Genomic DNA, 20,979 nt, shown 5'->3' with positions numbered 1-20,979 from the left:
TGGCCAACCTCTAATTCTGTAATCTGTTTACTTGTTTTGATGTTAACCAGGGTGTAGTAATCTGCTTACTTATTAACCAGGATGTGGTTCTAGGCTTTATAAACTGCTTCTTTTGGGATCTCGGGGCTGATCTCCTCTGACCCTGCATGGTAGAGAGTCAGTCGCCAGCCAGCTAATAAAGGCTCACGATTCATCTCAATTGGTTCCATGGGTCTTAGATTTGATCGAACCACAATATTTTCAAAAAATAAAATTATACTGTTTCAACTCTGAATTAATACTCACTGTATTCCAGCTTCTTTCTCTTCTTTTTCTCTTTCAATTGTTCTTCCTCTTCTCTGACTCCCTCTTCTCCTTCTTCTCTTTGCTCTTCTCCCAAAGTATCATAACAGACTGCATCACGATGACCAGCCTTCCTCTGGAAATGCTTAGTTTTGGATCCCCCTTTAACAAGTACAACTTTTCTTTTCAAACAAGTGCAGCCAAACATGCAGTCTGGTCGGCGGCAGTGAGCAGGCTGGCGCTTTTCCAAAGCTAGACTGGAACACACGCAACCCAATCGACAGAAGTCATTGTTGCATGGAGGGGCTCGTTTCCTTATGATTGTGTGGATAGGTTTAGTTTTGAGAGATGCCTAAAGTGAAAGCATAAAATTTTAAATCTACTAAATCATCCCCAAACCACCAACTTTCAATCATATATTGGTCTGCCTTCTCTGACTGAGCACTCAGTACTAACAGCACAAGATTAGGGCAGATTCGAAGGACAGAACATGAATATAACCAGGACTCTGAGTAATCTCCTGTTCTAATGCATAGCACAGACAAGCAAAAGAAGAACTATCTTAATTAATTATAAGCCAAAATATCAACATTAATGAATTTATTCTCAATGGAAAATCACACTTAATGTTCTAAGGAATGGGTTAACAGTTTAAGGCCCAAGGATCAAATACAGCCTGTTTCATTGGAATACAGACAGGCTCATTCATTTACATAATATCTATTGAATTACAACAGCAAGGTTGAGAAACTGCGACAGAGAGTGCATGTTCTACAAAGCCTAAAATATTTACTGTCTGTTTTACAGATATAGTTTGCTGACCCCTGCCATGTGGTAATAAAAAGGGAATATCAACATTCATACATAAAAGTCTTTAGGAATGATTAATAATAAAGGACACAAGTCTGTATTGAGTCCCAACACCTGATGATATTCAGTTATAGAATTTAGTCGCAATTAAAAAATGGAAGGTACAGAAATTTTCTAACAAGAAAATTATGGATATTTTATTTTGTCACTTCACACGCACCAGAGGCTCCTAAGATAGGTGAATCAATAATAAATGAAAATTCTTAATATAAAATTTTTATGGGGGGCAGAGAGAGGTAGATGGGGTAAAGGTGTTATGGGTGGACAATTTTCTAGTAAGCCAGCATTAAAGATTTACTTCTGATTCTGTTAACCAGGGTGTTGTTATCTGATCAAGGATATGCTAACCGCCAACTGTTAACCAGGGTGTGGTGATCTGCTCAGGGATGTGCTGGTGGCTATATAAACTGCCTCTTCTGGGAGCTCTAGGCTGATCTCTTCTAACTCTTCCTGGTAGAGAGTCAGTCGCCAGCCAGCCGGCTAATAAAGGCTCACAATTTATCACAATTGGCTCTGTGGGTCTTAGATTTGATTGCACCACAACAAAGGGGGTCAAATATGTGGTGACAGAAGTCTAACTATGGGAGGTGAACACACAGTGTAAATATATATATGCCTTATTGTTAAAGTATATAGAAACTTATTAGATTTCATTAACCAATGTCACCATAAAAGAATAATTAAAAAAAATTTTTTTTTAGGACAAAAGCTTTTCTCTGTAGGTTTATAATTCTTTGGATTTGGCAAGATTTAGTACCTTTTAAACAGAATTTTCAGAGTTGTTTTTAACAAGATCAGCAAATGTACTTGCCCATATACTAGAGAATGAAATTAGAGACATTCAGAATGACCAGCTGCCTTTATACAAAAGAGGAACACTATTCAAGAGCACAATTGTACTTTTTCCCCTCTGCTGGCAGGAGGGATCTACATTTGGATGTCTAGTTGCTAAGAAAAATAAATGTGGAAGACATTTTCTTAGTTGTCACTGAAGTAACTAAATGCCCAATCCTCCTGCCAGAAAGCCCCATTCCCTTTTCCCCCTCACTAATTCATTCTAATCAAGAATGAACACGCTTCTGGAAAACAAGAGATACTTACTTGAGCTGTAAGCAGAGTTGTTAAGGATACATCTGCTCGCTCTTCAGTGATATAGGTCCTTGGTTTTCCTTCCCAAAGTGCACAGTCCTCCAGGTCCATAAGCTTCACTTGAGATTTAGACAAGCCTGGAGGGCGGGTTCCCTGTTGCTGCTGCTGGTGGTGGTGTGCCTGTCGCAAACTAATTTGCTTTGGGAATGTATTTTCATCTAAAGTTGGCACAACGAAGTTATTCACCTGATTTTCTGAGATGGTACTTGAAGAAGTCTTGGTAACCTTATCTCCTAAAACTACGTGAGTGTGTTTCTGCTTTGGTGAAACAGGGTATGGTAAAATGGATTTATAAGACGATTTAGTTCGGCCACTGAAAGTTGCCTGTTTGTTTTGAGCCTTTCCCTTTCGAGAGGCAGGGGGTACAGAATGAGGCTTCAAAGAGTAAGAGGTAGAAGGGGAAATGGTAGATTGCTTCTTTAGCACACTATCAAGTGTTCGTACATAGCTGGTACTCTTGGTGGGAAGCTGGTACACCACAGGAGATGTGGGAGCATTGGAAGAGAAACCCATACTTGTTTCCATCAGCTTGCCTTCATTTTCTAAGTACTCATCTAGCTTATCACTGCAGAAGGCAGAACGGTTTTTCAGTGAACCTTCTGAATTTCCACCTAGAAATAATGAGACACAGATACTTAAAAAAATCTATGACCGATCTAACTCCAGAAAAATACACTGAAAAAGGCCAGGAGCATTAAGTTAAAAGCTACTGAATCTTCTAAACTATCCCTCCTCTGAAGGAATAAAAATTATAAAATATAGAGCCAAGTAAAGGGAAGCATCTGAGATCTTACTCTCCGGTATATGTCATTGGTCTGGCTCAAATAAAGTCTTAAACAAATTTTTTTTTAAAAAAAAGAAAAAATAAAAAAAAAACAAGATTAAATGGTATACACTAATTATATTAAAATCCATTAACATTATCTTAAATTTATCTAAAATTACCTTATTACATATATTTAGCAATAATTTCTGCAAAGTGCTATAAATTTTGACAACTTATGACCTCAGTATAGAGACCACATGTAAGTAAAAACTTAAGAGCAAAAAATATACTTAAATCTGACTTCAACAGAATGCCAAGAGATTGTTTAAGAGACTATAGTACCTGCACTCTGATACAAAATGCAAGGGCAGAGGAAAGGGCTCAAAAAAGAAGAGTATAAAATTTAGATTTTAAGTAATGAAAAAGCGAATTTAGTAGAGAGACAAGCATTACACTACTCTAACAGTACACAAAGACTCAAAGATGAAAAAACTATTCTGGACAAATAAATTTGTCCGGTTAAGAGTGTAAACTGTCAAGGAATGAGATTTGGATTTCTAAACTATGGGCATGGAGTTAGGAATGTATTCATGTCCCACAACTATTTGACCCCTGTAAGAGGAATTTATATTGAATAGGATGAGTTGGGAGGAAAAATGTCCAACTAAATTTTGACAATTTACTCTAAAGCATCAGTTTTTCCTGCACTCTATAAAACATTTTTTTAATTATTGATATTCCTTTCACATTTTGGAGTTAGCATCTAAAATTTTTTATTATATGCATAAATGGTTGCAAATTGTGGTCTTCCTAGGTGGTCTCCTATCCAAGTACTAACTAGCCCTGACCCTGCTTAGTTTGAGATCAGACAGGATTGGGCATGTTTAGGGTGGCATGGCCATACACAAGAATGAAATTTTAGAACAGAATTGTTCCATCATGTTTAATGTGAGTCAAATGAATCTAAACACCATAATAACTTTAAGAATACATGAGCAAGCTTTTCGTCAGTAAGAAATCTTATGTTATTCCATTTTCTCTCTAAACTTACATTTTCATCCTCCAGTCCCCAAAAGATTATTGATCTTAATGCAATAGACTGATATGCTTGAAAATCTTTTATTGATCAACCTGTCACATTCTCTTCAATAAAATATACATATGAATTAAATTTTAAATTTTCAAAAATGACTAGGACCATTAAGTATGACAACCTTTCTTCTGAATTAATTATCATTAAAAGGGCTTTTAGTGCATAATCAATGAAAACATAAATATATTAAATATTGTTAGAATTAATAAACATAAAAGTAAAATTTTTAAAAAGAGTGTAATCTACAGCCATGCCACTCTAACAAGCCCAATCCCATCTATCTAAGAAGCTAAGCAGGGTCGGGCATGGTTAGTACTTGGATAGGAGACCACCCAGGAAGACCAGGTGCTGTAGGCATAAAAAATAAAAAATAAAGGATTGTAAACTGACAAGGTCCTTGCAATCTGTGAGGTCCACCAAGGGTTGCCTCACCTAAAAAAAAAAAAAAAGAAAGAAAGAAAGAAAAGAAAAGAAAAAAAAAGTGTAAACTGCAAAAACTAGCAGCGGAAAAGAAAACAATGAGAAAAGAGACCAACAAGCATACAGTCAAAATGCTTTGAAGTTTATGCTATCAGGAATCACTATTCAGCTCTAAAGGATACAGTTTTGAAGTAATGCTTGAAAATGATGCTTTTTATAATTGCAAGAATAACAGAAAGGAAGAGCAGTTAAAAAAGATGTAGGGATTATTAAAGCCTGACACATGGTTAAGGACTGAACCCAAGATCAGGGCCATGGGAACACAGAAAATAAAAATCAGCAAGACAATTATTTTCAGTTTACTTTAAAGTATGAAAAGAAGAGATGAAGCAAAACAATACTTTTTATTAAATAGGAGAAAATAAAATTTTAATACATGCCCATAGGGCATTCACATAAGCATGAAAATTCCAAAGACAGTGAGGAAACCACACAGTATATATGACATTTCAGACAAAGGAGAAAAGGTTTGAAATGAGGTCTTAGACTTCAGAAGTGAGAATAGGCGATTTACCAGTAGCTGAGGAAGGGCGAACACAAGTGGCAGCAAAGTCTTGCTGAGCTACTCAGAAATAAACTAACACTTTTAACAAAAGGCTATGGTCATGTTTCAGAACATGTTTATAGTTTTTTAAAAAGCTGATTACCTTCATTCCTAGATGCAGAAGCACTATGGAACTTTCCTCTCCATCCTTTGATCTTGGTAAAGTCATTGGTCTTCCCTGTTCTAGAAACAAAGGGAAATCCAGCATCTATAAAAGAAAAAGCAAAAGATGATCAAAATCCTAGCAAGCCATATTTAATATCTAATTAAGTTCTAAGACTTTACCTGAAATGTATAACTCACTAGGACTATGCCACTAGATAGAAGATCTACTCTAGGCTACCCTAAACTTACAATGTCTCTAACACAGGTGGCTTTTTATTTAGATCACAAATCTATTTGACTTCACAAATGCTACACACTCACCAGGAGAGGCAGGGTTGGTTCCTGTAACGTTCCAGAAAGGAAAGCTAGTGGCTGGAGCCAAAGGTAGCTGTACTCCCAAGTATTTAAGATCAATGCTCATTGTTGGATCCACTGAATTCAATTTTAAGCCCACTACAAGAAAAAAGGACCACAAATCATATTGGCTTTTTTTTTTAACCCTTTGGTTGAAAGAACGGAGGAGTTAATAAAGGTGATAGTGAAGAGGAAAAACAATGAAATAAAAATTAAAAATGGCAGACACACTTTAAGACGACCCTATCATCCTCACTTCCTGGTATCACATATTTGTGTAAACTTCCCTCCCTCTACCACTGAGTATGGGCAGTGACCAATGGCCAATGGAATGTGACAAAAGGGATAGAATATATATACGTATGTAATAACATAAGAATGAGTATATCACCCATCTTGCTAGACCTGTAAGGATATAAATTCTACCAACAACCTGAAGGAAACTGGAAACAGATCACTGCTCAGTCAACCTCTAATAAGAAACCAGGCCTGACATCTTCATTGTAGCCTTGTGGGACCTTAAGCAGAGGACCCAGTTAAGTGATACCCAGATTTCTGACCCAGAGGAACTGTAAGGCAATGTGTTGTTTAAAGGTGCTATGTTCGTGGTAATTTGCTAAGCAATAACAGATAACTAATAGATGAACATAGCAAAATTCAGATCTTTTATGTTTTAAGACTTTCTAAGACCTCTAATACAAATCTGCCAGACTTATGTCCTGCTATGCACTGCTTATGACTACTAATTCTCTAGTTATTATGAATATTTGTAGTTAATTGAGCCTTAAAATATTATGACTTATTTGTAAGAGGCAATCGATCTTTGGGGGAAGTATTTATTTATTTTACATATATTTTTACTTTTTTTAGCTTAAGATTTTACATCTGAGACTCATCTATGTTTACAGATTTATCTCTAGATCATTTATTTTCACTGTTTTACACTATTCCAGATTATGAATATACTCCAATTTATTAACCATTCTTCCTGATAAGAAATGAGTTGTTTCCTATTTTTAACTATTACAAACAAAGCTGTAATACAGTTGTACATCTTGTACAAGGATGTTCATCACACATGTGACCATACAGAGCTTCCTCTAACTTATTTATTAGCTTTTCCTTATGTCACCTTCCCAGGAGTGAAACTGCTATACAACAGGATATGATCCTCTTTGAACTATATTGATGTTGTATTTCATATATCTGTGGCTGCCCAAAATATTTGTGATGCCCTTCCAATAAGCTGTTGCTTTTCCCCATTAACTCCTACCTGCTTCAAGGCAGGTGTTAGAAAAACTCTCCAACTTCTCTTGCAGTTTATCTGTGGACATGTAAACACGGGTTTTACTAATCAAATGCATCTATGAAAAACTTCAATTTAAGAGAGAGCACCATGAGGAAAGGAACACTGTGCAAAATTATGTAAATGAGGGTGACAGTTTTGGCCAAAGAACAAACTTTTAAAAAGTAACCAAGGTCCTAGCCATAGGGCATTGCGTTCAGTGTCTATACTGACAATGGTGTTGATTGTCCAGTGTTATAGGATTGTATGAGAAGTCTAGGAATGTAATTTGGGCATTTTTTCCTGACTGCATACTCTTAAGGCCTGTTTCACTGTCTTTTCAGGAGACTGTAAGTTATCTGATATTCTTTAATAGATTCGTATTCTATTTTACCTGTAGAATGGATTCTGATGTTTATAACTAAGAATTCTAACTGAAACAGTTATCCTGAACCCTTATGTAAGGGAGTATAAGAAAATGATAATTACATGACATACTGGGATAAACATGAGGCTGCTTGTGGCTAGAGGCAACCAGCTCTACAGTTACTAATTTCCTTTGGCCTTGCCTGGCCACTCTGAGGAGATCAGTATCTCAAGAGCATTCCTGTCACACAATCATGGATCACCATGTGCAACAATGCACTAGTTAGAAATCTGTGTTCCAGATGCTGCCAAATTACTCTCAATTTATGTTCCCTCCAGTAAGGCCTGACAGTTCTTGCTGATTCAAATCCTCTCCAATATTTGATATCACTGGATTCTAAAAATTTCCCCAATCTTATTGGTATAAATTTACATTCTATTGTTCTAATATTTGCATTTTTCTGTTACTAGTGACAATCTTTTAATTTAGATTTTCTCATTTGTGAATTACTAGCTTCACAGTATTAAGTGTGAAAGTATTTAACTTAAATTTTAACATAACTGAAGCCAAAAGAAGTTCAAAGTACTAAGTATCATAGTAAGAACCATTAGAAGTTATAGGTACAGGTTTCCAATAAAAACTTACAGTGTTAGTTCTTTAAAAGGTAAAGACAGGTAAATTATGAGCTACAAATTCTTACAACTAATTTGTATATCCTCCACAAAGAACCTAGTTGGAAAAAAAAATGGCTCTTCTGTTTTAGTGTGGAATTTTAAATATATCAGTCTTATTTTATTTAATCACAGTGTAATTAAAAATAACAAAAAATATATTCTTTCTTCATGTTTCCAATCAACTAGGGAAAAAACAAGATTATGAATCAAAACACAAAACAACTAGTTTCTAATCTTGTCTTTGGGCTAAACTTCTCTTAGCCTTAGCTTCCTTATCAGTAAAATAAATATTAATCCACCATACTGGGTTTTATGTTTTAAGAATTTACTATACCTTCTCTGTGAAATACTCTGTAATATGGATGGTGGTAGACATAAAAGACATTTCCCAGACCTCAAGGAGCTTTGCTGTTATCTTTCCCCAACTGACTCAGTAGTTACAATAGGATAAATAAGTCCTATGACAGGTAAACAAAAAAAAATGACACTCAAAAAACCCAAGGGAATCTGGTAACTTTGCAGAGAGTGATATTCTTAAGTTATTCTAACTTAATTAGAAATTAACTAGGAAAAGTAGGGAGGGATAGCAGAGTGGAACCAGAAAGCAAGACACTACAGAGATTCAAGTGAGAACAAAATCCTAAACTAAGGATAAAATGAGATACTATACAGCTTTCAGAAGAAAAATACACTCCATTATTATTGTTGACAAAAACTACAACAGCTGACTTACAGAGAAAGTAGAAAGGAATTAAGCTGTTAAAAATGTACCCAACACAGCCAAGTTGATAGACATACAAAATCTAAACCCATACAATCAAATTTAGAGAATGTTTGCCTACATTTCTTGTCTGTATTTACTTGTATTTTGAACTGCCACCTTCCCCAAAAGTGATACTGTCCTAAAACAAAAACAAAACTTATTTTAAATATATATTAATTTTTAAAGCCCTAAAAGTAGAGGTTAATGGCACATAAACACTGTTCTAAGTAACTTTCAATTTAACTTATTTAGACTATCCTGAAATATTTGCCTTGCATGAAAATCCCTGCTGAAGATACCTGAGACCTAGACTCAGTTGGTTTCCTTTGAATAACCTGAGCTTGCAGAAAATGAGTTAAATAACACACATAAAGCATGGCCCAAAACATAATTCTTTACACATAACAGTTTAAACAAAATTTCACTCCTAAATGCTTTTGCCATTTCACCACAGTAGGAGATACTTCTTAAAGACATATTATCACACTATTGTAAAAAAAAAAAAAGAAAGAAAAAAGAAAAAAGAAAAAAACCATAAAGATAGAACTAAAAAAGGAAAAAACCCTTCAGATTCAAAGTCAGCTAAAATAATTAACTGCAGCAAAAAAGTAACTGCCTCTAGCTAAACACCCTGAAATATAAAGTACCCACAAAAACACACTCAAGAGGAATAAACACCCAGGTAAACCAACCTATAACAGAACAGAAAAACAGATACATATATAAAACTCTTGCTGATTTAACACTAAAAATAAAAAGGTGAGTGCTCTGGAATGATGTCACCAAGAACTTTAACATTAAAACTGATGCGTTCACGTCGACATAAATGAATAAACCAATACAGGAGAAAGGCAAATCTCTGGTGCAGAATTCCAAATAATTTATTAAAGTAGAGTATAACTCCCTACTCATTAAGTATAGGCTACACAGTAACTTCTTTCCAATGAGTACAGCATGGAAAGAGGTCAGTGACAAACAATGTTAATATATAGCCTTAATATAATGGGATGACAATGGCCCTTTATCTTTGTGGTCTTCATCCATGAACATATAACCCCAGTCTAACCATGAAACATCAGACAAAACCTCAACTAAGCTTATTCTACAAAATACATGACCAGTACTCCTCAAAGTCATTAAAAATAAAAAAAGTCGAGAAATGGTCTCAGCCAAGAGAATCCTAAGGAGACATGAGTACTAAATGTAATGTGATTTCCTAGATGGAATCATGGAACAGAAAATCTGAATCAAGTATGAACTTTAGTTAATAATATATCAATACTAGTTCACTAACTGTAACAAATGTACCATACCGTTAGGTGTTAATAGTGGAAACTGTAGAGTATATGGGAACTCTGTACCATGTTCCCAATTTTTTTGCAAATCTAAAATATCTAAAGCAAAAAGTTTACTTAAAAATTGACATGAGGAGGGCGGGAGTAGCTCCATAGTGTGGTGGTTAACATGTCTGCTTTGCATGCAGAAGGTCCTGGGTTCGTGCGCCAAGTGGAACCACGGACCATACCCCAGGTGCGCCAGGCCTTGGGTGCACACCGTGAGCATGTGGGAAGACACAGCCCGCCTTCAAAGATCCAGTTCTTTAAGGGGAAAATGGCAACATCCATGGGTCAGGTTAGGGGGACGAAAGGAGGGGGGCTGAGGGGGGGAAGGAATAAAAGAGGGGGGAAAAATTGACATAGAATTAACCTGGTAATAATGAAGTAGAAATGCTTTTAGAAAAATAGCTTTAAAATTCAAAAACAGATAATCACTTCAGGTAGACCGAAAATAAATCGATTCGGATATAATAAAGAGTCTGGAGACAGAACAATATAGTACTGTGGAAAACCTTACTTTATTTTAGCAACAAAACTACCACCAATAATAAAAACATTTTCTCTGGCTTAATCAACATTTCTTCCATTATTGGACTGAAATTTAATAAATTATTTCAAACATCAATTTTTAGAGAGGGACCTGGAAGAATATTCGTTATCTTCAGAGACCAGGTTGGCATTACTCAGTTAATACAAAAACTTAGCTAATTTAACTTTTTATTTTGAAATTTTAAGTCTTAAGAAGGTTAGGCTGGAGGAAGGGAACATCTACCAAAATAAAATGGAGGAAAAAAAATCCAAAATAGAACTCTACCTCATATCTTACAAAAAGTAAGTACCATATGGAGTACAGATTTAACTGTTTAAAAACAAAACTATTTAAGAATGCAGTTGAATTAATTTTAACAACATGAGGATTAAGTAAAAACATGATACCAGATGAAGATTCTGTACAGCAGTGAAAACTGATGGCTCACACACTTTTTGTTTGGCTCACTGTGTTTTTAAAGCTTTGCCCAAAAAACCAGTATCGGCTGCTACCACTTAAAAGTTGAGAGACAATATATAAAAATACTGACTTCAGCTTCAACTGAATAATGGGAATTTCTGAAAATACTGGGCCCACATTACCATATGACAACAATCCACCAATGTGGCTGCCCCTTTAGAAGAGGCACCTGTGCTCTAGTCCAGAGTCCAACCCCACCCACAAATTCAGGCTAATTTCACTTTATTTATGTTTCTTGTTTAATTTCCTTAAGCATTTGACTTTGAAGCTCCATTACAAAATGGAAAAAATTACAGATTTGGCTAAAATGTCTATAAAAGGAAAAAAACTCAAACTTTAGACAACCAGGAAATAATAAACAAACAAACCAGAGCAAAAACACCGGCAGGGATCTCTGAATATATTCAACTCTACAACTAACACTAAAAACAAATGTGGAGATTAGGGTCAAAGAACACAATTTCAGTGTTAAAATACTTATACATTACTAGAGTTCATAACTAACAAAAAATTAAAGCAGGAGGAAAAGATAAATAACTGATAAAGAGAATATTATTTAAATAAAATAGCAGAAGTGAAAGCTGACAATATATGACAGCAATTGTTATTTCAGCAAGACTAATATGTAACTGCGACTGTCCATTACAATCCACAGTACCCATTCCTTATCACTTGAATTGAGATTTGCACTTATAACACTGTCCAATGTATGTGGTCTCATACTAAAGCAAAAGTTCTTCAAGCATTACCATCTGATTTAGAAATTGAACGATCGTTTTATAAATCAACCTTCTGTTAACATATAATGCTTTGACTCTCATAAAAATGACCTACTATATAACGTAAATCAGACAGTCTTTTGAAAGGAAAACTGACTAAGTCAAAAAACTCAAACTACTCAAAGAAGCACAGTTAAAATCAAAGATGTAAGAAACTAAAAATTGGAACAGTTTACAATCTTTTATTTACAGTGCAAATGAGAAAATCTGTAGTTACTATGACAATAATAAGTATGGTAGATTTCACTATTTCAGAAATAAAGATTAAGCAATGTAATGAAGGTCAAGATAATCTATTACAACAAAATACTGATAACTTTAAATTAACTCTCAAGTAATACATAATATAAAATGTTTATAGCCACAAAATGATAAAAATTCTTTTCTACTTACACATCTGAATATATTACTATGTAAGACTAAGTAGGACCATTCCATCCCCACCCCCACGCCCCAAAAAGCCAGAGAAACGAAAGTAAACGAAAAGTAATCTAGACATTTAAAAGATGAGAAATGGCGGGAGGTTTGACACTGTGTTATAAGAAAGAGAAGAGAAAAACTTTTTAAATGCATAAGGTATTGTGCTTAACCAAGATAAGACAATATCTTCAGAATAGAGTTTGTCTTAAGGTAAAAAAGATCTAGACGTGTTTTCAAGAGGGAAAATTAGGAATGGAGAGAAGAGAAAAATCCAAGCTGAGAGGCACTGAGAGAAATGAAATCAAAGATGTAGGAAAGGAGGTAAAACAGAAACGGGAGGAAGGAAAAAAAGGAAATGGGTAAGAGGTGAAAAAGAAAAAAAGAAGAGAAAAAAAACAAAATTTCATATTGGCTTGTGTATATAAATATTCGTTAAAGACTATTACCTTCTTGAAGACCAGGATGTATCACCTGCTTGTGCCGCAAGGCCTTCAAATCTTCTATCAATTCCTTTTCCAACTGGGAAATTCTTGCTCTGCAACCTACTCAAAAAACAATGATAAAATAAGTTAGTATACAATACAGAAGAATGAACATTGCATCTTTCATGTCTAGAGCCAAACCTCAAAATCTCTTTTTATATCATTATGTAATACCTGGGTCATTTGTGGTTGATGCCTGAAGACTCGAGGGTTCTTCTGTTGTCCCATCCACTGCATGAATGTCTAGAGCTTCCTATATTTAAAAAAAAAAAAAAAAAAATGTAGCTCACATCACTTCTACAAAGATTAAAAATAAACCAGGAGCATTTCTTTTCTTTTTTATACTTTTGATGTTTTCTAAATGTTCTACATTAACATCACTTTAATAATCAGAAGGGAATAAAGCAAAAAATCTGAATATAATCAGCTAACTGATCTACAACTGTATTTACGCAATCTGCATAATGATTTCTTAAAAGCCTAAGTAAAGACCGCTTACTCGGCAATTAACAAGGAGGATAGAAAAGACCAGGTAGAAATAATCCAACCTCTGCGCAGCCAATTCAGAACTAAAAACTAGGCTTTTATAAAAATCTAAAAGAAAAATAATCCTATTGAAGAACTGGAGTAAACCAAACCATCAATGAGTAAGATAGCATAATTAATAAGATTTAATATTTGTTTCTCCAGTGGTACTCTGCTATTGCTGAGGTGTCTCAAAAACATTAATGAATTTTTCTTGTATTTATGCCTTTTTAAAGTCTATAATAAAGAGAATTCCAATAACATCTGAAAATTTTTAAAATTTCAGCTACACAGTGCAAAAAAAAATTATGAACTGAGATCAAAGCAAACATAATTTCTTAAGTTCAAATGAAATATCTTAAGTGATGCCTGTTAACTAAACCAAACACTCAGCTCCCCCACACACACCCTCACATAATGGATGCATTCATAAAAACTAGATTCAAAGTTAGTTATCAGCCAGTATATGATTCAAGAATGACTATTTGGCCTTGGGAACAATACTGAAATAACAATCTTACCTTTGATTCAAAGGAAACAAAGAGAACACCATCCACGTCTTCCAGATCAGGCTTCACATCTGGAAAGGTGCTCCCAGGGCCCACAGGAGTATTCCTTGTAGAAGTTAAAGATTTTCCTGTGTTTTTAGGTGGTCTCCCTGCCTTAGAGAGTTTCAATTTTCGTGGCCTCCCTCTTTTTCCAGTGATATTTGGATGGACATTCTGAATAGTATTCATATTCTTGGATGCTGTTGAAATCTTAAGTAGAGTTGTTCTCTTTCGGCCCAAGTCCTCTCTTCCTAAAAATGAGTCCCCAGCTGAACTCTTTGAACTGTCAAGTATTCTTTCTGTGTAAATGCTGCCAGAGATATCAGGATATTTCCATTGAGGTTCTTTAAGAAAGGGATATTTTTGTACCACTCTGAGATCTGGTGAATGTTTTCTAAGACCATTCTCTGATTCCTTGCCTAAGCAGAAGCTAGTCTCATTGGAATTTTCAATGTATGTAGGCAAATAGTCTAATTCTGTCAACAAAGATTTATCCTTCCGAGATGTGGAAAGCACGTTATCGGGGAGCTCAGAAATCTTCACTGTACTTTTGGTGACAGCACAGGGCTCCAGATAGACTACTGGCATCTTTCCAGCATCTAATTTGAACATTTTAGCTTTAGCAACACCTGATGGGCTATTTGGTAGCCATTTAGAAGAATAGTCAGCTTCTAGGTTATCGACTTTATTGTGCCTCTTTAGCTGTTTCTCTAGTATAGGATCATCATCACTGTTAGAGTATACATCTGTTTCCTCATCTGTCTCTTCTTCCTGTTTCACAGTGACCCCTTCTGGGAAATCACCAAGTTCATAGTCGTAATCATCTAGAGGCTCCTCTTTAATGACAACATTGAAGTTTCCATTTGGATCTAATGGTGATACTACATGGGAGTCGTCTTCAAAATTGCTGGCAACAAGTCTGGAGGGACAGTAGAAGGAGGGTTACAAAGGAGAGAACTTCCCATAAATAAGATTCAGAAGGAAAAAAAGGATTTTTGGAAACCAAATGACACATCAGATTTTGTGAGTGTTTCCTCAAAAAACACTCTGTATAACGAGGATCTCAAAAGCAGTTTATTAATACCACACTTCTATATTTTGTCAATGTCTCACAAAAATATAGAGTAAAAGTTTTCACAAGTGACTCTTGCCACAAAATCAAAAAGTAAGATACAACACGTATTTTACTAATGGTATTTTTCAAACAAACTAAATTGTGAAATTCAGCTGGCACTGATCCAAAATCAAACTCTAGAAACCTACATACTTATTAACAGCAGCCAAGGAAAGCAAACAAATGTCGATTATAACTGAGAATTGCAATAAATATTGGGAATGGCCTATTCAAACTGCCTTATTTTTTTCCTTTTTTTTAAATTAAGACAAAATTCATGTAACATAAAACATAACACTTTAACCATTTAAAAATGTACAACCCAGTAGTAGTTTTTCAGTATATTCACAATGTTGTTGCCAAGTGATTTTTCAACTTAAAAATTGAAAGTCACTTTCATTATAAAGAGTCTACCATCCATTCTTCCAAAACAAAAAAGGAGAGTAATTGAAGGCAAGTACATATGACTCAGGTAGATTCAGTGTTTATAATTCTTCAAAAAACAAAATCTTATTTTTCAGCTTCCCCATCCTCTCAATTATCCATTAAAAGAACTACTCACTAGACCCAATTAAAGTTACTGTTGGTAAAACTTTCATTTATCTCAAATATGCACAAGTAACCTTTACATTAATGTATAATTATTTGTTTCTTATACAACTTAAGATCATGACCTTACTCAAAAATCCTTCAGTGGAGGACTTTGACTTCCAGTTAGAATGTGGAAGATCACAAAGACCATCACTTTTGCCCTAACAATGAGAAAACACTAGATAAATTAAAAATCCTATTTTTCTTTAAAGCCATAAAGACTTCTAGACACAAATCTAAATTAACTGAATCCCAGAGATAAACCAGCCTTTTCTAGGTGACCACAGATTGCTACTGCTTTCAACCCTGATTAGCATTTACAATGCCTAAAGCAAGTGAACAGAGTAAAAAGTAGCTATAGCCAAAGGATCTTTACTGAGACACAGAGAAATCAGTTAAAATTTTAATGCCTGAGTATGAGCACACTAGAATCTGGAGAACCCCCAACAGAAAACTAGTCTTCACTCCCACCAATTACTCTCCAGGGTACTTCTGCAGAATAAGCAACAATGATACAGCAAGGTTGGCCTGAAAATGGAGAACTGGTACTCTCCCAGCACTTAGATCCCAAGGTCCTGCCAGAGAAAGGAGTCCAATCCTGCCCTTAACACATCAAAATGCAAGGTGAGCTGAAATTTATTAAAGTAAATCGCCTAGACTGAAGGACAAAGGGGAAAAAAAAGAAAGCGTGTCAGAGATCTATGGGTCAACATCAAATGATCTAACATAATAGTAACTGTATTTACAAAAAGGCAGGAGAAAAGAGAAACATTTAAAGAGAAAATAAACCAAAATATTCCAAAGTGAAATTTGAACCCACAGATCCAAGAAGTTTAGCAAACACAAAGGAGCACAAATACGAAGAAAGTCATACCTGGGCATATAAAGATCAAAGTACTGAAAATTAAAGACCCAGAGAAAAACCTTGTAAGCAGCGGTGGTGGGGGTGAGGTTAGGGGTACAATGAGAACAAGAGAATACTCATTAGAAATAATGTGAGCCAGAAGACGACAGAATGACATCCATCACAAAGCATTAAAAGAGTTAACCTAATGTTCTAGCTCTACCAAAAGAAGCCTTCAAAGCTGAAGATATTTTCAGACAGCTGAGAGAATTTAGTCTTAAAAGAGATACTACCTCCTAAGATCAGAAACAAGACAAGAATGTTAGCTGTCACCACTTCTACTCAATTGTACAAAAGGTTCTAGGAGGGTGAACAAGCAAATAAACAGAAGACACCCAGATTGAAAAGGAAGAAGTAAAATTATCCACGCACTGATGATATGATTGATATTGTATACACAAAATTTTAAGGAACCGACTAAAGAACTACTGAAACTAGTAAAAAAGGTGGCAAGAGTGCAGGATCTAAATACATACACAAAAAAATTATATTTCTATATGCTACGATTAAAAGTCAAAAATAAAACAGAGAAAACAATTCTATTTGCAATAACAACAAGAATACTTAGGAATAAACTGAACTAAAGAAGTATAAGATTCGCACACAGAAAACTATAAAACATTGTTGAAAGAAATTAAAGAAAACCTAAATACAAGCACAAATACCCCATGTTTACATATTAAGAGACTTAATTAATATTCAGTTAAGACAGCAATATTCCCTGAAAGCAATCTGCAGATTCAATACAATTCCTATAGAAACCCACCTTAAATTTTTGTGGAAAATGACAAGTCAATCCTACATTAAGAAATGCAAGAGACCCAAAAATAACCCCCCAAAAATCCTGAAACATAAAAACAAAGTTCTCTGAGGATTCACACTTCCCAACTTCAAAACTTACTTCAATGCTACAGTAATTAACAGTGTTATACTGGCATAAGGCTAAATATACAGAACTAAACAGAATTCAGAGTCCAGGAATAAATGCTCGTTTTTTTTTTATGCCCACATTTTTATCAACTGATTTTCAACTGCCAAGGATGACAATACAATTAATTCAGTGGGGAAGGAATAGGCTTATCACTACCCAATACTTTCCACACAAAAATGTGTACCCAAATTTCATGGCAACATTATTCAAAAAAGTCAAAAAGTGGAAACCACTTTAACATCTATCAAGTGATGAACGGACAAATAAAATGTGGTATTATCTACATAATAATATATTATTCAGCAATAAAAGGAATGAAGTATATACATGCTACAACATGAATGAACCTTGAAAACATACGATAAGAGAAACCAGGCACCAAAGATGACTTATTACTTAATTCCATTTATACAAAATGTACAGAATAGGGAAATTCACAGAGATAAAAAGGAGACTGGTGTTTATGTATGCTTGAGGTGGGGTTGAAGGGGAGCTGAGGGAAAATGCAGAGTGACTAGGAGAGGACCCCGGTTTTGGGGGGAGTTATGAAAAATGTCCTAAAAATAACTGTGGTCGTAGCTGTACAATTCTGTGAATACACTAAAAACCACTGAACTATATACTTTATTTTCTTATTTTTTTATTAAGTTTATTGGGATAATATTGGTTATGAACTAAATACTTTAAAAAGATGAATTTTATGGCAGTGAGTTCCAGAAAAAAATGAAAAGAAAAAAAAAAACAAGAAAAAGTAAATGTTTGAGTAAATATAAAAGACTGTTTGGGGGATTTATCATGTGGAAGGATATGAGCTATATAAGTTATTAGCTCTTCGAGAACTGTTATATAATATTAATGCAATTCTACTTGCGTGATTAAAGATGCAAATTATAATCTCTACCGCTGCTACTAATGGAACTGTGTCCCTCTCAATTCATATGCTGAAGTCCTAACCTTCAATGTGACAGTACACGCAGATAGGGTCTTGAGGAGGTAATTAAGTGTAAATGAGATCATACAGGTAGGGAATCTCTCCACCTCTACATGAGGAGACAGCTAAAAGGTAGCAGCCTCCAAGCTAGGACAAGAGCTCTCGACAGAAATTGAACCCTGCCAAAACCATTATCATGGACTTTCCAGCCTCCAAAATTTACATGAAACTGGTGTTTACTACATTAATAGAAAAAAAGAAATCCACTGGAAAAAAGGAATGCAGTGTGCAAAAGAAAATAGAAGAACTCTTGGAAACTGAAATCTGATAGCTATAATAAAAATTTCAGTAAGTCAGAAGCTAAATAGATGAAATTTCAACATAAAGTAGAGCAAAAATATAACAGAAAATAAAAGATTGATTTATAAAATAATCCAGGAGATAAAACATCTAACTATAAGAAGCTTCAAAAAAAGAGTAAAATAAAAGTGAAAAAATTAGGATACTGAAAATGTTCCTAGAGCCAAAGAATATCAATGTCTTGATTGAAAAAACACAGGACAATGATGAGAAGAACCACACCAAGGCTCATCATTTATAACATTTCATTAATATGAGGGATCAACAAAAGATCTTAAGAGCCTTCAAAATGATCAGGCATCAAATTCTCAATAGGAAACTGAACACCCAACACATTTTCAGCTCAGAACTCTATACCTAACCAAATAATTTGCTAAGTATGATGGCATAATAAAACTATTTTTCAACATGCAAGAAAAAAATTAGGTGTTGAGACAGTTGAGGCAGGAGACTACTATTTTCATCAGAAGTGATTCTAGGTCCCATAAATCCCTCAGCAAAGTGAAATCCCAGAAGGCAGTTCAGATTGGCAAAGGAGGATAATGAGCAATTTAAGAAATTATTCAGAGAAAACAAAAAAATTTAATTTCATTAGATGAGTAAGTGTATGTGTGTGAATGAAGTCAGATTTCAAGTTTAATTAAAGTATTGAGAAGAATTAGTACCAGGTATATAGAAAACCATGAAAAAATATAACAATAATTACTGAAAAGCAAAGTTATATATATGAGAAAATATGTTTACGGTATATTACTTGGCTCAACAGTGTAGAACGTTGATATAACATTAAAAAATGGATACTTATTTCTCTGATAACTATACTGAAGTACTTGGATAACATGTAAAATTGATCATTAGTTCACATCAAGCATTTAATTTAGACAGGCAAATATCATGAGAAACGAATGAAAGTGGAAATCACCATATTTCCATTAAGAAAAAAATTAGGAGTGAAGAGGAATGAAGCAAGGGAGTATTATTTTCATCATGTGGTTTTATTTAAACTTTAAATTATGTATGTATTTACTGTATAATAACTTATTTATCTGGCCCTTCTCCAGGGTTCCTGGCAGAGCTTCTAAAACCCTTTGAAATTCCTGAATGACAGAAGTATCTTTCTCATTCATAAGCCCACTGGATCATACCTAAGATTATGCTAATGAGATGATTCACAGTCAGCCTGGGGATGGTCACTAAAAGACCAACTCCACAATTAGAGGATTGGGACTTTAAGACAGCCTGACCTCCAGGAAAGGAGAGGGAGGGTGAAGACAATTCAGTCATCTGGCCAGTAATTTAATCAACTAAACCTACTTAACAAAGCCCCAACTAAAACTCTGAACACTAAAACTCAATGAAGCTTCTTAGCTGGTGAACATATCGATATGCCAGGAGGGTAACACATCTTATGTGTTCCCTGGGAAGAAGGCACCGAAGCTCTACATTTGAGACCCTTCTGAACTTGCCCAACATGTCTCTTCATTTGGCTGGTCCTAATCTTTGTAACGAAACTGTTCTAAATATAGTGCTTTCCTGAGTTTCTGTGAGTCATTTTAGTGAATGAGTGAACCTAAGAGGGTTCATAGGAACTCCTATATTTGTAGCTACTTGGTCAGAAGTCCAGGTGTGGACTTCTGGATGCTGTCTGAAGTAGAGGGGTAGTCTTCTCAGAGACCTTTCATTTAAAATCATGGAGTCTAACCCCTACTCTGAGTTAAGTGTCAGAACTGAAATAGAATATACATCAGTTGGCATTGAAACAGAATAGTACTATTTCTAAAGTTGTTTTTTTTGTTTTGTTTTTTAATTTAAAGGCAATAGGTAGACCTGAAGAATTAAAGAGTGGTAACAATGTTCAATTTTCTTTCAAAAAATTAAAAGGTTGACAAGGGCAAAATTGGAGGAAAGGACATTGCAACAATCAGCAATAAACTGAATACAATCAAGAAACCAAATAATAATATATCAAAGTAGGTAAGAACCAATAAAGACTAATTTTAGTAAAAGGACATACCCCAAAGATGAAGTAGGGTAGAACCATATAGGTGGAATCTAAAATTTAAGAAGTTACCATTACAAAGTTATGCTAATTAAAACAATGTGGTTTTGGCCTAAGGGTAGACAAACTGAACTAGGGGGAAAAACAGTGTCAAAGAACAGACCCTCACATATATGAATCGCCTAAGCAGTCCCAATGGTCAATAAATATATAAAAAAGTGTTCAACTTTACCGATCAATAGAAAATGCAAATTAAAACCAAGGTGCTCCCACTTTCACTTCTATTCAACAAAGTACTGGAAGTTATAACTAAAGCA

The 20,979-nt window shown here is 34.7% G+C and overlaps 1 protein-coding gene across 15 annotated transcripts in view; it reads right to left on the bottom strand.

Annotated features, from left to right (window-relative positions):
* MGA (MAX dimerization protein MGA) overlaps positions 1 to 20,979 on the bottom strand; it is a 126,251-nt gene that overhangs the window by 40,055 nt on the left and 65,217 nt on the right. For 12 of the 15 annotated variants that reach the window (XM_036238242.1, XM_036238243.1, XM_036238250.1 and 9 more), the window contains exons 3-9: positions 13,806 to 14,751; positions 12,934 to 13,012; positions 12,724 to 12,822; positions 5,611 to 5,742; positions 5,288 to 5,392; positions 2,254 to 2,912; positions 286 to 634 (exon numbers count right to left, since the gene is read on the bottom strand). In XM_036238242.1, the coding sequence (XP_036094135.1) occupies positions 286 to 634; positions 2,254 to 2,912; positions 5,288 to 5,392; positions 5,611 to 5,742; positions 12,724 to 12,822; positions 12,934 to 13,012; positions 13,806 to 14,751 (2,369 nt within the window). The remainder of the gene's footprint in view (positions 1 to 285; positions 635 to 2,253; positions 2,913 to 5,287; positions 5,393 to 5,610; positions 5,743 to 12,723; positions 12,823 to 12,933; positions 13,013 to 13,805; positions 14,752 to 20,979) is intronic. The other 3 variants (XM_036238248.1, XM_016152276.2, XM_016152277.2) reach the window with 1 other exon arrangement.

The sequence above is a fragment of the Rousettus aegyptiacus genome, unplaced genomic scaffold (genome assembly GCF_014176215.1).
Source record: "Rousettus aegyptiacus isolate mRouAeg1 unplaced genomic scaffold, mRouAeg1.p scaffold_m13_p_3, whole genome shotgun sequence".
NCBI classification, from domain to species: domain Eukaryota; kingdom Metazoa; phylum Chordata; class Mammalia; order Chiroptera; family Pteropodidae; genus Rousettus; species Rousettus aegyptiacus.
The sequence above is the reverse complement of the archived record's forward strand: the minus strand, read 5'-3'. Positions and strand labels throughout refer to the sequence as shown.